Source organism: Patella vulgata, chromosome 4, assembly GCF_932274485.2.
Source record: "Patella vulgata chromosome 4, xgPatVulg1.2, whole genome shotgun sequence".
In the NCBI taxonomy this organism is placed as follows: Eukaryota; Metazoa; Mollusca; class Gastropoda; family Patellidae; genus Patella; species Patella vulgata.
Genome location: NC_065882.2, coordinates 85,379,987 through 85,395,408, shown reverse-complemented (window position 1 = coordinate 85,395,408; position 15,422 = coordinate 85,379,987). Strand labels below are relative to the sequence as shown.

Sequence of the window (15,422 nt, the reverse complement as noted above, 5' to 3'; positions counted from 1 at the left end):
ATTTCATTTCATTCGAAACCCCGACTTTTGACTCAATGACAGACCGTTTGATTTCACGCGCACGCGTTACACCATTAGACCAGCCAATGAAAGACAAGGTATGTAAGACATCGATGACTTCACAAACACCAAAAGTCAAGTTTTCAAAGTTTTCACGAAATAATACAAGACAGACCAAGATAAGATATTACTAGTCAAACATGTCACTAACTTAATATCAAGGGGGTTGGTATTACTAGTCAAACATGTTACTAACTTAATATCAAGGGGGTTGGTATTATTAGTCAAACATGTCACTAACTTAATATCAAGGGGGTTGGTATTACTAGTCAAACATGTCACTAACTTAATATCAAGGGGGTTGGTATGCTGCGTTACTGACTCTCCTCAAGAGGAATGATGAGCTCTGATACTGCCCCCCACACCCGTGCATGTCAGGAGGAATGGTATGCTGTGCTACTGGCCCCTCCCCTGTATATATAACAAGGGGAAAGGTGAGCTGTTCTACTGCCCCCCCCCCCCCCATGTATATGTCTAGGGAAATGGTATGCTGTGCTACTGGCCACTCCCCCTGTATTTATGATATTCTTCTATTTCCTGGTTTAACGCCTTACTGCCTGGATCAACTGGGTTAATAAATACGGGTAAACGCGACGCAGCGTGCCATAAGGGATTTATGCCCGGACTACAGCTTTCATGTAATCATACAAAACTTAAACAGTTTGTCTACAATTTGCTTCGCATGAGAACAGTTACCAAGACAGTTGACCGACATTTTAAGTCCTAATTAGAGAATTTTGAGAAGTATATTATTTTCAGCTTTCATTTAATAAAATTGAAAAGGTTTAATTAGTCTTTTTGTGTATAACAGATGTGAACATGAGTATGACCGTATTACAAAACAGTAAACTAATTAATGGATATGGCGACATTTTAGAGTTAGTTTTCTGTGTGTAGAATGGCGGGTTGGATGGCTGAATGTTTAGCACGTGCGCGCTGTATCATAAAGTCTGTCATTAAGTCAACTGGCGTGGTTTCGAACTGTCCAACTCGTGGGTTTTCTTCGGGTCCTCCCACTGCTAAAGACCCCTACGCGCAAGCGAATTATTGAAATAAAATTAAACCATATGTTAGTCCCGAAATGACCTAGTTTGTGTCGAGTGGACGTTAAACTACATTTCTCTCTCTCTCTCTCTCTCTCTCTCTCTCTCTCACACATAATCATAAACTAAGGGGGGTAACTAACTAGTCCTAAAACAAGATGTTGACGCCGATGAATTAATTTAAGAATGCCATTTCATAAAATCTATTTGATTGCATTGTCAGTTAAATATCCAACACTCTTTAATTTTTTTTTATTGTAAAACATGGGCCATGTTTATGTTTTTTAAATTAATCCTACTTCGTCTTCACGATTCATGTTTTTTTTTACATTAATGCAAAAATTTGGGATTTATTGCGGAAAGGGGCGCAACTCTTACATGACTTGGCCAAAGATACTGTATATTCAACCACATAAAAAAACAAACTCCCGGTAACGCATGGGCAATGGACATTTCGTCAAATATTGACAACGGTCCCAGACCCTCCGTACGTTGAAGACTAGGAGGTTCTGGGTGACCGAGACTACCGAATAACTGTCCTTCCCAGAGTATCCGCCATGCACGCACTAGCAAGAGGAAACCGGGCTAGAGAATCTCACGGACCATAATCTATCCTGGATAGGGCGTCAGTGCTTTTGGCACCCTGCTACTGTGGTATCTCCTTGGGTTGGGGGCCAGTGCTTTTCGCCCCGTGCTCCTGTGGTATCTCCTGGATAGGGGGTCACTGCTTTTCGCACCGTGCTACGTGGTATCTCCTTGGGTCGGGGGTCAGTGCCTTTAACACCCTGCTGCTGTGATTGAAGTAGATTTATGTTATCTATTCATATAGTGTTAGAATATGACAAGACGTCAACTTTAGATCAATAGTTTAATAAAATACAAAATATCACAGATAGAATTATAATAACAGATAATTAAAACACTAATTTCAGATTGGTAATATTAAGTTCATTAATTCCACATTTTGTTTTTAGTTTTTCATAATCGTTCAAATCGAAATATACATAAATCGAATCCCTTTCACAGTGTTTCGTTTGTCCTAATCCCAAACTGATATTGGTCGGGTCATTGCTTCAGGAACATGATTTGCAAGTAATAACAACAAGTTTTGAAATGTGAATTACATTAATGATATGTACTCAACAAGGATAATTTATCCAAGAATTTCCAGCAAGGGAGAGAATTGTGTTTAACGTACACTCGATAGAAATTAAGCCATTTGGGGACTAACATATGAAACAGCGACGATAGGCGAACTTACGCATTTTTAGTACAAGTTTGGGATAGAGGTCACACTACTTGAAGCAAAGCCCACAATTTAAAGCGCACGCGTTAGACCACACGAAAATCGAACTCCCACAAGAATGTTATGTGAGACAGATATAGATGTTATATGAGACAGATATAGATGTTATATGAGACAGATATAGACATTATATGAGACAGATAAAGTCGGTGATATAGTCCATCAGATATATATTAACATTGTATGAACAGATAAATAAATTTGAACATGGCGCTGTATTATTTAGGAATCGCCGTCTTTGACCTCTTGTATCATATTGTGACTCTAGAAAAAAGGAGAAAATCACCATACATAAAACATATAACAAGCTGGAATCAACAAAATGCATATAAATTCCCCACGCTCGATCATAACCCTAATTCATGAACGGCAAAAAAAAATAATTTAAAAAATTGGACTATTGGCATACTTCACCGAACATAATTGATAATAGATTATAATAAAATGTTTATAAGTACGTATGTTTGGACTCATTTTTGTCCATTTTAAGGTTCCAATGAATAGAGCTACCGTCCCTTATTATGATTATCGTTCTTAATCTATTCTGATGATGAAAACGATGATGGTGACGATGACGATGACGATGATGATGATGATGACGACGACGATGTTGATGACAATGATGATTACGACGACGACGATGATGATGATGATGACGACGACAATGATGATGATGACAATGATGATTACGACGACGATGATGATGATTGTGATGATGATGATGATGCCGATGATGATGTGATGATACTGACCATGCTGATGACTCACCCAGTTATAAAATGTTCCAGCCCCAGCACTATTTTCACGTACCACCATTTGATCGTATAAACCTAGTAATCCATCTGATTTATTGGCTACTGGTAATCGAAGATTGATTACATCAAATTGTTTTATTCTTCTGATTAAACTCTCCTTACCCAGTCGTCTGGTTAAACCCTGAATATGTTCCCATCTCTATAGCAACAAGGAAAACAATATAATAATATTACTATTAAAATTAGTATTTAAACATAAAAAATAAATCTAATGTTAAACTATTCGTAAATTTAATTAAAGCAGAAATAAGCTAGACTTTCTTTTAAAAACAACCAATCCTGATGTAAATTAAGACTAACAAAATTTCATGAAACTTAATACATTTTTATCAGAAAACATGACTGAAACTTGGCCGGCGTGATTCCTTGGAGAGAAACGAACGGCAAACTTCTCCCTTAGTACGTCCACCTTATTACTATCCCAAAATACTTGCATTTAAAGCTTTATCTTTCTCGCCTAGTAATAGATATGTAGCTTTCATGACGTCATGGATACACTGTTTAGGTCGTTTGTAGCTGGTGATTTCAGATACTGTCGTTTGTTTCATTGCTAAAATCCCTGAAAGGTATTTCTGCAATCGTCTAAGCTGTCTTAAGGTTCTTTCTGCATCCAACATGACTTGAGAGTGTTCCAGGGAGCCACAAACCCTGGAGTTTTTAGCCTGTTCCACAATGTTTTCTAATGTACTAAGCTTTCTCTCGGCTGTTGATATTTGAAGAGCTGAATAAATAACAGTATTACATAAGAAAGTCAGAATGAAATAAGCTAACTTCATAAATTGTAGGGAGCCACGGTGGCTCCGTTAGTAAGACGCTGGCTTGTTAGTCTGGGGGTCGCGGATTCGACCTCGGTGTTGGCCGAGAAGCACCTCGGACATACCGCTGTGGGTTCCCCTTGTCAGTGGTCAGGATGGAGGGCCTGACAAGGACAGCTGTCTGATCGTTCGACTAGGACGAAAACTCGAGGTCCCGTGTACCAATTGGCGTGCACGTAAAAGATCCCTTGACAGGTGGAATTCGATAAAAGAGTAGGCCGTAGTAGAGCTGTCTGGGCAAAGGTTATCTCATAGCACACTCTATGCCAATTAAGAGATGTTATTGAGTCGTTCAATAATCCCTCCCACCAAAGATTGATGCTGTTTAATCCTGCTTGTCTACAGTAGTATAAGATCATTAATTTCGGTAGAATTGGGTTTAATGAAATATAATTAACAATTAATTTATTTAAATGTACTGACCACTTGTATAAATATAGTATTATAAAAAAATAATTATTTAAATGACCACTTGTATAAATATAATAATCATTTAAATGCACGTTGACGTTAACTCCCCCCCCCCCTCTCTCTCTCCCTCTCTCTCTCTCTCATTGACATAATGAAACCAAATCAAATTCGGTACCATTATTATTTGTGAAATATTATTAAATATACTCACCACTGGTGTAAAGATCCAATAATCTTTGTTTAGCATCTGTTAAATCACCTCTATCTTCTAATCTATTGGCTATAAATTCATTAATGGCTTCCTCTAATTCATCTATATCACTTTCTTCAGTAGCTAATTTCAGTCTGTCTCTTATTCTTCTATCTAATGCCTTTAAATAGAAATATATTATCTTAATGTTAGTACAATAGAGAAGCAGTTTATAATACCCTATTACATTATTAATTATTAATATAAATCATGATAAAGTATTATTTAGGTCCAGTTAGGATTTTTGAATATTGTATATTCTGATTATGTATGCCTATCATTTTACTTTCAATAAAGTTACAGACAGGATCGCATCGAATACGTACAACCCTTGTTTGCTACTAAGGTTCGTCGTGTTGTGGTCATGAACGAACAGCTGCTCTCGGCCACAACAAACCAACTGTCCACAAGAAGAGCAACAGAAGAGAACGCGACCCACCGTATTGTGCAAGAACCATGGGGTAAAAATGGTACACAAAGAATCAGCGACACAAGATTTAAACAACTACAGGTAAATTGGGAATACTGACCTCATCTGTTCTGGATGCATTCTGGTCTAAAATGGAATAAAACAGATTCTGGAATAAATTTACTTAACATGGACGATGATGATCAAAATGAAATCTAATTAAAATATGATTTTAATAGGGTTTTCATTAAATGGGACCACAGATGCTCGGATGAATATCGGTGGTAGGTCTATCTCAGAACCTCAACCATTTCAATAGCCATGAAAAAGGCTATGGAAAGAATGAAATGGGGTTTAACGCCCTAATGTTCTGATTGGCTAATGGGCACGGGCATGCGCCATACAGCGTGCTATGGGGGAAGTCAATGGTTTTACGTGCACGCCAATGTGTAGCTATGGAAAGAAGCAGGCGTTTTGGTCCAAATGAACAAATAATCGGGTCACAATTTATTACCTTCTATAAGTTCTTGCAGTCTGGCATTGGCTCTGGTCAGATCGCCTTTATCTTCCAGTCCTTCACTTTCAAACTGATTTATTGCTCGTTGCAGATTATCTATATCCGTTCCTCTAGTAGCCTTGATCAACGAGTCTCTTACTGGATCTTCCTTCTCGTTCTGTAATAATAACAAGCCAATAGTGAGGTTGATGTCGCCCGCCGAAATCCCTGAGCAGAAATCCCCAAATAAATAGATGACACATATTAATTAATTGTAGATCTATTTTTTCAAAAGTATCGAGCAATCAAACTGATTATCAACTATACACTAAGTTTCATCACTCTCTATCAGATAGAATCAAAGTTATCTTGTCCCAAAGCATCGACCAAGGAAATTGCCTATCTCTGCTTAGCTTTAGCTCAATGTGTTAATCATTGAACTCTGTCAAGACGAACATCTACATCATGTTTAAACATTCTACCTCAATAAGAAGCAGGGTTGATATGTTCCAAAGTGTTGACCAATCAAAACGCTTATTGCTCCTTAGCCTAAGCAGAAAATTCTCGCCATCAAACTTAGTCAAGGTACTGATGTAATGAAACTATACACCAATTTTCATCACTCTCACTTAATTAAAACTAAAGTTATCGTGTCCCAAAGCATCAACCAATCAAATTGCTTATCTCTACTTACCCTTAGCAGAAAATGCTCATCTTCACACTCCACATCAAGGCATCGACGTAATAAACACCTACACCAAGTTTGAACATTTTAGATCAATTAGAAGGAGAGTTGTTGTGTTCCAAAGTCTCGGCCTATCAAATTGCTTATCGCTCTGCTAACCCTGAGCAGAAAATGCTCAATATCGAACGTAGTCAAGGTATTGATGTAATGAAACTATACACCAAGTTTCATCATTCTCACTTAATTGGAACTAAAGCTATGGTGTCCCAAAGCAACAACCAATCAAATTGCTTATCTCTATTTACCCTTAGCAGAAAATGCTCATCTTCGAACTCCACCAAGGCAATGACCTAATAAACACCTACACCAAGTTTGAACATTCTAGGTCAATTAGAAGGAGAGTTATTGTGTCCCAAAAAGTGTAACAGACAGACGGACGAAGCCAGGACAGCTATCTAGTCTTTCGGATGAGACGAAAAACCGGGGTCCCGTGTATACATTGGAATGCAAGTAAAAGATCCCTTGGCAGTTGGAATTCGATATAAGAGTAGGCGTTAGTGCCGCTGCCCGGGCAAAATTTCCCTCATAGCACACTGTATGGCGTATGCCCGTCTTCATTAGCCCAGTATAGGAGCAGAACAGTAGGACGTTAAACCCCATTTCAAATTTCATGAATAGCTGCTCTCGGCCACAACAAGCCATCTGTCCACAAGAAGAGCAACAGAAGAGAACGCGACCCACCGTATTGTGCAAGAACCATGGGGTAAAAATGGTACCCAGAGAAACAGCGACACAAGATTTAAACGACTACAGGTAAATTGAGAATACTGACCTCATCTGTTTTGGATGCATTCTGGTCTAAAATGAAATAAAACAGATACTGGAATAAATATAATTAAAATGGACGACAGGGGAATAATGACGACCAAGCACATAAAGTACAACATCCATAAATAAAAAGAAATCTAATTGAAATATGATTTTAATAGGGTTTGTTCATTAAGTGGGACCACAGATGCTCGGATGAATATAAAATATTGATGACAAACAATATCGTCTGTCGATCGTAGGTCTATCTCAGGACCTCAACCATTTCAATAACCATGAAAACGGCCATGGAAAGAATGAAATGGGGTTTAACGCCCTAATGTTCTGATTGGCTAATGAGGACGGGCATGCGCCATACAGCGTGCTATGGGGGAAGTCAATGGTTCTTTTACGTGCACGCCAATGTGTAGCTATGGAAAGAAGCAGGCGTTTTGGTTCAAATGAACAAATAATCGGCTCACAATTTAGTACCTTCTATAAGTTCTTGCAGTCTGGCCTTGGCTCTGGTCAGATCGCCTTCATCTTCCAGTCCTTCACTTTCAAATTGATTTATTGCTCGTTGCAGATTATCTATATCCGTTCCTCTAGTAGCCTCGATCAGCGAGTCTCTCACTGGATCTTCCTTCTCCTGTAATAATAACAATAATAATAATAATATCCAGACAACTGAGACTAAAAGAAGAATTTATTTTTTTTATTATCAAATATCATTAACACTTGTATCTTACGCCAAACAATTATAGAATATCATTAACCCTTGTATCTTACACCAAACAATTATAGAATATCATTAACCCTTGTACCTTACACCAAACAATTATAGAATATCATTAACCCTTGTACCTTACACCAAACAATTATAGAATATCATTAACCCTTGTATCTTACACCAAACAATTATGAGGATATCATTAACCCTTGCATCTTACACCAAATAATTATGAGGATATTATTATTGAAATTTAGGTCGGGTGTTCGATCCCTGCATTGTCCGAGAAAGTTCATCCAGATTTTCCGTCGTGGTTCCCCCTTGTCAGTGATGCAGGACGGAGGGCCTGACAAGGACAGCTGTCTAGTCCTTCGGATCAGACGAAAAACCGAGGTCCCGTGTATACATTGGAATGCACGTAAAAGATCCCTTGGCAGTTGGAATTCGATATGAGAGTAGGCGATAGTGCCGCTGCCCGGGCAAAATTGCCCTCATAGCACACTGTATGGCGTATGCCCGTCTTCATTAGCCCAGTTTAGGAGCAGAACAGTAGGACGTTAAACCCCATTTCATTTCATTTCATTTCATTTATTGAAATTTATAAACTGTAAAACTATTACTTACGCTTTCATTGACTATTTTGTCAGTACTTAAAAGGTAATTGAGGGCGGGTTTACTGGCAACTAAAATCTGTAACACACAATCTGTAACATCCGGGTTATCCGGCATCATGACGTCAATATTCACTCTATTTCCGGAAATATCTTGTGTCACGTGATCAGAGAAATCTATTTTGTTATCTCCGCTCTTTAAGGTAGTTGTAACCTTTGCCGGGTCATCAACATTTAAACTAAAGGTTTTTCTCTCAGATCGTTCACATGAAATAAAACCATTTGTCGGATTTGCGGAGTTTATTCCCTTCTTCTTGGCAGTTGTTCCCTGTCCATAGCCAAATTCGGGATTATTTGGAAATTCGTCGACAGTTTCACCGATTTCATCACATTCTAGTTTAAACTCGCAGAGTCCCTTAAATACTATTTTAAAAACGCCTTCAATTGGAAATCGAATAACAACGCCCTTCGAATCCACTTCGTTGTTGTAAGCGACAAATTTATCCAGTCGTTTATCAGTGGGAGCTTGACGACGAGATTCATTTTCGTTATAGAACAGTTCGTATTTAAATGTTGGATCGACGTTCTCCGAATGCATGATATCAATCCAACATTTTCCTTTCTGTGATTTGAGAATGCATTTGAGATCTTCATCATGTTTTAAACCGAATTGAAAGAAGAGCGGGTGGCAGTAAGGAATATTTATATATTTGTCCATCGACCAAGGTTGAGCTAACAACTGCCATGGATCTTTATCAGGACGACATATATAGATAAATTCATCGGGATCAGTGAGGAAATAAAATTCGTTTAATCCCGTGACGTCATGTCCGGACGATTCTGATTCTTTTCTGTTGACGGCTTGTCCCTCATCCTCGATCAGAATCCAGTTGCCCTTACTGAATCCAGCCACAGCACGGAATGACCACAATGGATGAACAAGCCTCCACGACCCATCTACGTATACCGCTGTCCATCGGCTGTTGAGGTTGGTAAAATCCTGGTCGCCAACTTCATAATCCAGAGATTTCCCTTTTCCCCTCACAATAACACACGGTAGTCTGGCAGCTCTGAAATATTACTTTTAAAATGTTTATTCTAGAACAAACCCACCTTGCAAATGAGACAGAGGATGGCAATCTGTTTCACAGAGTATTACGAAAGTCTTCTAATATTTCTGTAAAAGATGACTGCCTTCAACACATCACGCGGCGTCAATCATCGACTCAATGGCGCGTGCATTGTTTACATAAGACGTTACTGATTCGAGCAGAATGGCTCCTTTTACTTATTTTAATACCCATTTATACTAAAATAAGAAATAATTTTTACCTACAAATACTTCAAACGTCTTTATTTATTTTTCTAATACATAAAAAAATATGTTTTAGAATTTTATTTGTCGGAGGAAAAAAGTAATATTTGTGGCTCATTAAGTCGCATCGATGTCATCCTTATCAGTGATTGTCACGGCCTAGCGAATATTCACTGCGGATCAGTGTGAGAGAATGGGTGATGACCTTATCGCCTGGAGTGAACTGGGTCATCAAGTTTTCTTTATATGGTGGCAACTGCAATAATTACGATATTCCGATAGAAATGTTTTTACCTGCAGAGTAGAGTAAAGAAATCTGTGTATGTACCATTCTTGTGTTTAATGTTTTTCATGTAACCTCTGGGGGTGGAATTATCATAGATCTTAGGATAACTCTCACTTTCTATCTTCTGGACTGCCAACCACATGTATACTGCTCGTAGTTTCTGTAAATCTGTAGTACATCCACGAGTTATCTCCCCTAATAAGCTATCATACGTGGATTGTGGAGAAGCCACAGCCTAAATAAACACACAAAATAAAATACACAAATTTTTAAAGATAAAATACGAGAATAGAACAATATACCGATATAGGGATATATAACAATGTTTATAGTATATCTCTGTGTGGTGGTTGGGGTTTGGGTTTGGGGTTGGGGGGGGGGGGGGAGTACACACAGTTCTGGTCAACTTCTGTAAATTTAAGTAAATAATGGCGAATATGATAATTATTAATGTTACCGTTGTTCACTGGTCATATTTACCTTTATAGCGTTGGAGTCGATGTCCGTGTACTTTCTTGAATCGAAACATTCCTCCTTCCGGTTGGCGGGCGGTCTTGGTGGAGGATATCCGTCTTCGGTGTCGTATACAGGAAACTGAAACAAACGCAAAGTGCCCTATATACTACTCATTTGGTGTATTTTATAATGAGTGATCTATTTATCTATTTAAACTAAGTTAATCCATTCGGGAATAGTCATGGAATTACTCAACACACCGGATTTTAAAGTCGAATTTTGACATGTGTGGTCATTGACTAGTTCACTGATTTATTTTTGCTGGGTTCAGGTTTTTGATAATCTTTAAAACAAAGATAATGGTTACTGAATCTACCTCATGTAGTGGATCCACGGTGGCCTAGCATGGAGGTCACATATTTGATCCCGGCATTGGCCGAGAAAGTTCATCTGAATTTTCCGACGTGGTTTCCCCTTGTCAGTGGTGCAAGACGGAGGGTCTGACAAGGACAGCTGTCTAGTTTTTTTTTTGTTTAAACATATTTTATTGACAAATATCAAAAGGATTGAGCACAAGTTTCAAAAACTTAGAAAAGCCCTTTCCATACATAGAAATGATAGACATTATTTAATACAAACAAGATTGCGAAATGGTATATACAATAATAAATAATTTATAAGTAATATAAGTAATGTCAGATGATTTATATCGTAAAGCTCTATATAAAATAAGTGAAGAGGTGATAAAGAGAATATAAAATTATATTTAAAATATTGAAAAATAAAGTTTAATAAATGGGATATAAATGAACTGATGCATGTATAAAATGATAAAAAAAAAATAATATAAAAAAAAAAAATGGGGGGTGGGGGTGCGGAAAAAAAAAAACCGGAGGTCCCGTGTATACATTGTCGTGCACGTAAAAGATCCCTGGGCAGTTGGAATTCGATACAAGAGTAGGCCATAGTGCCACTGCCCGTGCAAAATTTCCCTCATAGCACACTGTATGGTGTATGCCCGTCTTCATTAGGACGTTAAACCCCATTTACCTCTTCTAGTAATGGTTCATCTGGCGATTTACTGGAGCCACAACCCATCTTTAACCGTCTTCTTCCTTTTACCTTACATCAGTTGAACTGTAACAAATAATACAGGTGGACTGTTCAACAACAGATAGACAGAACAAATAATACAGGCGGGCTGTACAACAAGAGATAAACAGAACAAATGATACAGGTGGACTGTAAAACAACAGATAGAACAAATAATACAGGAGGGCTGTACAACAAGAGATAGCCAGAACAAATAATACAGGACAACTGTACAACAAGAGGCAGGGAGAACAAATAATACAGGTGGACTGTACAACAAGAGATAGCCAGAACAAATAATACAGGACAACTGTACAACAAGAGGCAGGGAGAACAAATAATACAGGCAGACTGTACAACAAGAGATAAACAGAACAAATGATACAGGTGGACTGTACAACAAGAGATCGCCAGAACAAATAATACAGGACAACTGTACAACAAGAGGCAGGGAGAACAAATAATACAGGCAGACTGTACAACAACAGATAGACAGAACAAATAATACAGGTGGACTGTACAACAGCAGATAGACAGAACAAGTAATACAGGAAAACTGTACAACAAGAGGCAGGGAGAACAAATAATACAGGAGGACTGTACAGCAAGAGACGTTACTGGACCACCTCAACGCACAGATGCATAATGATATTAAGTTCACCATGGAAATATAAAGACAGAACAGCCTTCCCTTTCCCTATGTCATTGTCTGGAGAAACAACAAAATACTCCAAACTTCAGATTATAGGAGACCAAAGCACATCGATCAGTAGCTCCATTACAAATCCAACCACCGGTCTGACACCATGAAAGCAATTATCACCACACTCACAAACCACTGAAATCGAGCATCCCAAACAAATCTTTACAACATTCAACCGATACCTCAACCAGCTGATCCCCGTCTTCATTAGCCCAGTTTAGGAGCAGAACAGTAGGACGTTAAACCCCATTTCATTTCCACCAGTTAATCAACATAACAAGCAATTGAACCGTAGCGTCCCGACTCGTCACTGATCAATTACCCCGCCAACCGCGTCAACATACCAAATCAGGCTTACATGGTGGATAGTTGGGCTAATAATATTATGTAATAAATATATTAAATACCAAAAAAAAAGAGACGAAAAAAAAATCTTTCTCAAAAAGGAAAAGAAGGGCGTGAGAATCTCTATAACAGTGCAGGCAACTTTTGTATCTCAGTGAAGTAGTCGAGGAAGAACAGAAACCATCCCTTGTTAATAAAAATCATAATAAAAATACCCAGGCAACAAACTTGACAAGACTGTGTGTGGAGTAAATATTTGATCTTCACACACAGTCCTGGTAATAACGATTTTTGATGTACCGGACAAAATGTCAGGCACTTTTTCTCCGGGTCCTCCGGTTTCCTCCCACTGCTAAAGATCCCTATGCTCAAGCGAATTATTGAAATAAAATTAAACCATATGTTAGTCCCGAAATGACCTAGTTTGTGTCGAGAGGACGTTAAACCCCATTTCTCTCTCTCTCTGTCATGCACTTATGAAATAGTACCTGAAATTTTCAACTTTGTGTCGGACATGTATTAATAATATCAATAAAAAAGACAAATCAGTGCCGGACAAAATGACAGGCACCAGAGGTTTAGTGCCTGACAAAGCCTGAAGCTGTGCCTGACATTGTCTGTGACAGGTGCCTTATTTCCAGGCTTGTTCACACAGTCTTGTCAAGTTTGGTATCCGGGGACTTTCATCGTGAATTATATTAAATATTATACTATGTTTTCTTATAATTTTACAGTGTGTATATTTTACAGTGTGTATATTTGAAAATAACTCAAATAAGATATTCTTTTAAAAAAACAACCTAAAACACATTTATTTAATCAGGCTTTTAACTGACTCTGTATACAATCGTTAACATGTCCATAATCGTGTTGTTTTTTTATGATTACATTGTTACTTTGTAAAGTGCCCCTGAAAATATTATATGAAAGGGTGCACTAATAATATGCTGTAATTATTATAATAATAAGACACTTTTACAATGTTGAGTTCGGATACAAAAACTAAACAATGTGTCCAAGGTGGAATTTTGTTCTTCGAGTACTTTGTACATACCTAATCACCAACAAGCAATACTCATCTGTTCCAGGGTATTTATCCACAGGTTGTAGGCTGTTTTACATACCTAATCGTCACTAGATCGTCTGTGAATTGAGTCAGCAGTGACTTTAAAATTACACATGTCGCCCAGACTGGTTCAAACTTTATTTATTGATCTTCTGCAATTGGAAACCGTTATAAATACACAATGAGTGTAAATATTTAAACAATCAATACGTGAACACCTAGAGATTAGATTTATGATGTGGCGTAGTCGGTCATGGATGTAATTTATAGTTTCTGTGGTAGCAGTGGCGGCGCCAGCCGTCGGTGGTTGGAGGGGCAAAGCTGGGCCAAAGTCCAAGGTTATAGGGGCAAAGGCACGAGTTTCAACTAGGGGTAGGGTGAGGTCTCCTCCAGACAATTTTGAAAAACAGGCTGCCGGAAATGCAGCCTGGCAGTAGTTCATGCACTGATCGTTGAGGTAAAGTGTCAAACTAACGGACTTGTGAACCGCGACAAAGCCCTATCACGAGCGCCAAACGGGAGACCATCCACAGAAAATTTTGAAAAATAGCCGAATAGAGAGGGCGGCGTTAAACGAACGGAGTGAGTGTATCAAGAGAATGCATATTCTCGCAGGGTTGACCTATACCCAAAAACTTTGAAGATCGTAAAAAGCACTTCACGTGTTATTGTTTACAGCAGGATGGGCTTGGTAAGAAATCACTCAGACTCTACAACATGCAAGTCTATGAATGTGTGGGGATGTGGGATTTAATCACTGTAGAGGGTATTGATTACCGAAATGTATCACCAATACTTTTTTTTTCTTATTTTCTATAATTATTGAGGGGGGGGGGCAAACAGAGGGCAGGCCAGATTTATGGGTGGTGGGCAAATGCCCCCTTACCCACCGCCCCCCCCCCCCCTGGCGCCGCCACTGTGTTTTAGAGAAGTTAAATATAAAGCACGCTAAAAACAACGAACATATTCCTTAGGCCCTAAAGTAGTGAGTGTGCCGCGAGACCTTGCTAAGTGTGCCGCAAAATTTTGAACGGCGCATTAAGAAAATTTCTTTCTAAAGAAGCCAGTTATTTGACTGATGAAATTCAAAACACTGCAATAACGTAAGTTCATAGCTGTGTTTTTCTTTATTTAGTTTGAGTCATACTATGTGTTTATGACTAGTCTGTCGTCTATGACTTGACATGTTTTTATTTTGCAAAATTCAAATAGTTTTTCACATTAAAATTCAATTTTTTTTTCAAATATATTCAGCCAGGTGTGCCGCTATATTTTCATGTGTTCCAAGGTGTGCCGTCGGCAACAAAATATTGAGAACCACTGCTCTAAAGCGATTAACGCTAATTGTAGAGATACAAACGTTTTTTACAACACATTAATGGTCTAAAGTTGACGCTGTCTTGGGAATTGTCCCCGTTAATAATTTAACCTTTTTGTGTAAATGCAGCATATGAAGCATAGGCGGCAGCGAAATTATGGATATATATAAAAATGATTTGTGGATGTAATAAAGATTAATTAATTAAATAAATAACAATATATTGAGAAGTCTTTCATCTTAATTTGGTCCGACTGGACTGCTGTCTCGGGCCATGTCTTGGTCCTACTGGACTGCTGTTTCGGACGGTGTCTTGGTCCGGCTGGTCTGCTGTCTCGGACCGTGGCTTGGTCCGAGTGATCTTCTGTGTTGATTCGAATGGTATTCTGTTGGTCCGACTTGT

General features: G+C 38.4%; 1 protein-coding gene across 1 annotated transcript; it reads right to left on the bottom strand.

Annotated features, from left to right (window-relative positions):
- Positions 1-2,006: 2,006 nt before the first annotated feature.
- Positions 2,007-13,811, bottom strand: LOC126817251 (hillarin). Its single transcript, XM_050544060.2, has 11 exons — positions 13,690-13,811; positions 11,546-11,632; positions 10,520-10,633; positions 10,048-10,274; positions 8,452-9,508; positions 5,624-5,783; positions 5,231-5,256; positions 4,662-4,821; positions 3,659-3,945; positions 3,178-3,363; positions 2,007-2,673 (listed from the first exon to the last, which is right to left on the bottom strand). The coding sequence occupies exons 2-11, from the start codon at positions 11,591-11,593 to the stop codon at positions 2,632-2,634; spliced, it is 2,307 nt and encodes a 768-aa protein (XP_050400017.2). The 5' UTR covers positions 11,594-11,632; positions 13,690-13,811; the 3' UTR covers positions 2,007-2,631.
- Positions 13,812-15,422: the final 1,611 nt, after the last annotated feature.

Coding starts and splice junctions, on each gene's coding strand:
- LOC126817251 (XM_050544060.2), bottom strand. CDS start 11,593: ATGGGTTGTGGCTCCAGTAAATCGCCAGATGAACCATTACTAGAAGAG. Junction 10,634..11,545: donor ATGAACCATTACTAGAAGAG/GTAAATGGGGTT, acceptor CGTTTGTTTCAG/TTTCCTGTATACGACACCGA. Junction 9,509..10,047: donor TTCTTTACTCTACTCTGCAG/GTAAAAACATTT, acceptor GTAATATTTCAG/AGCTGCCAGACTACCGTGTG.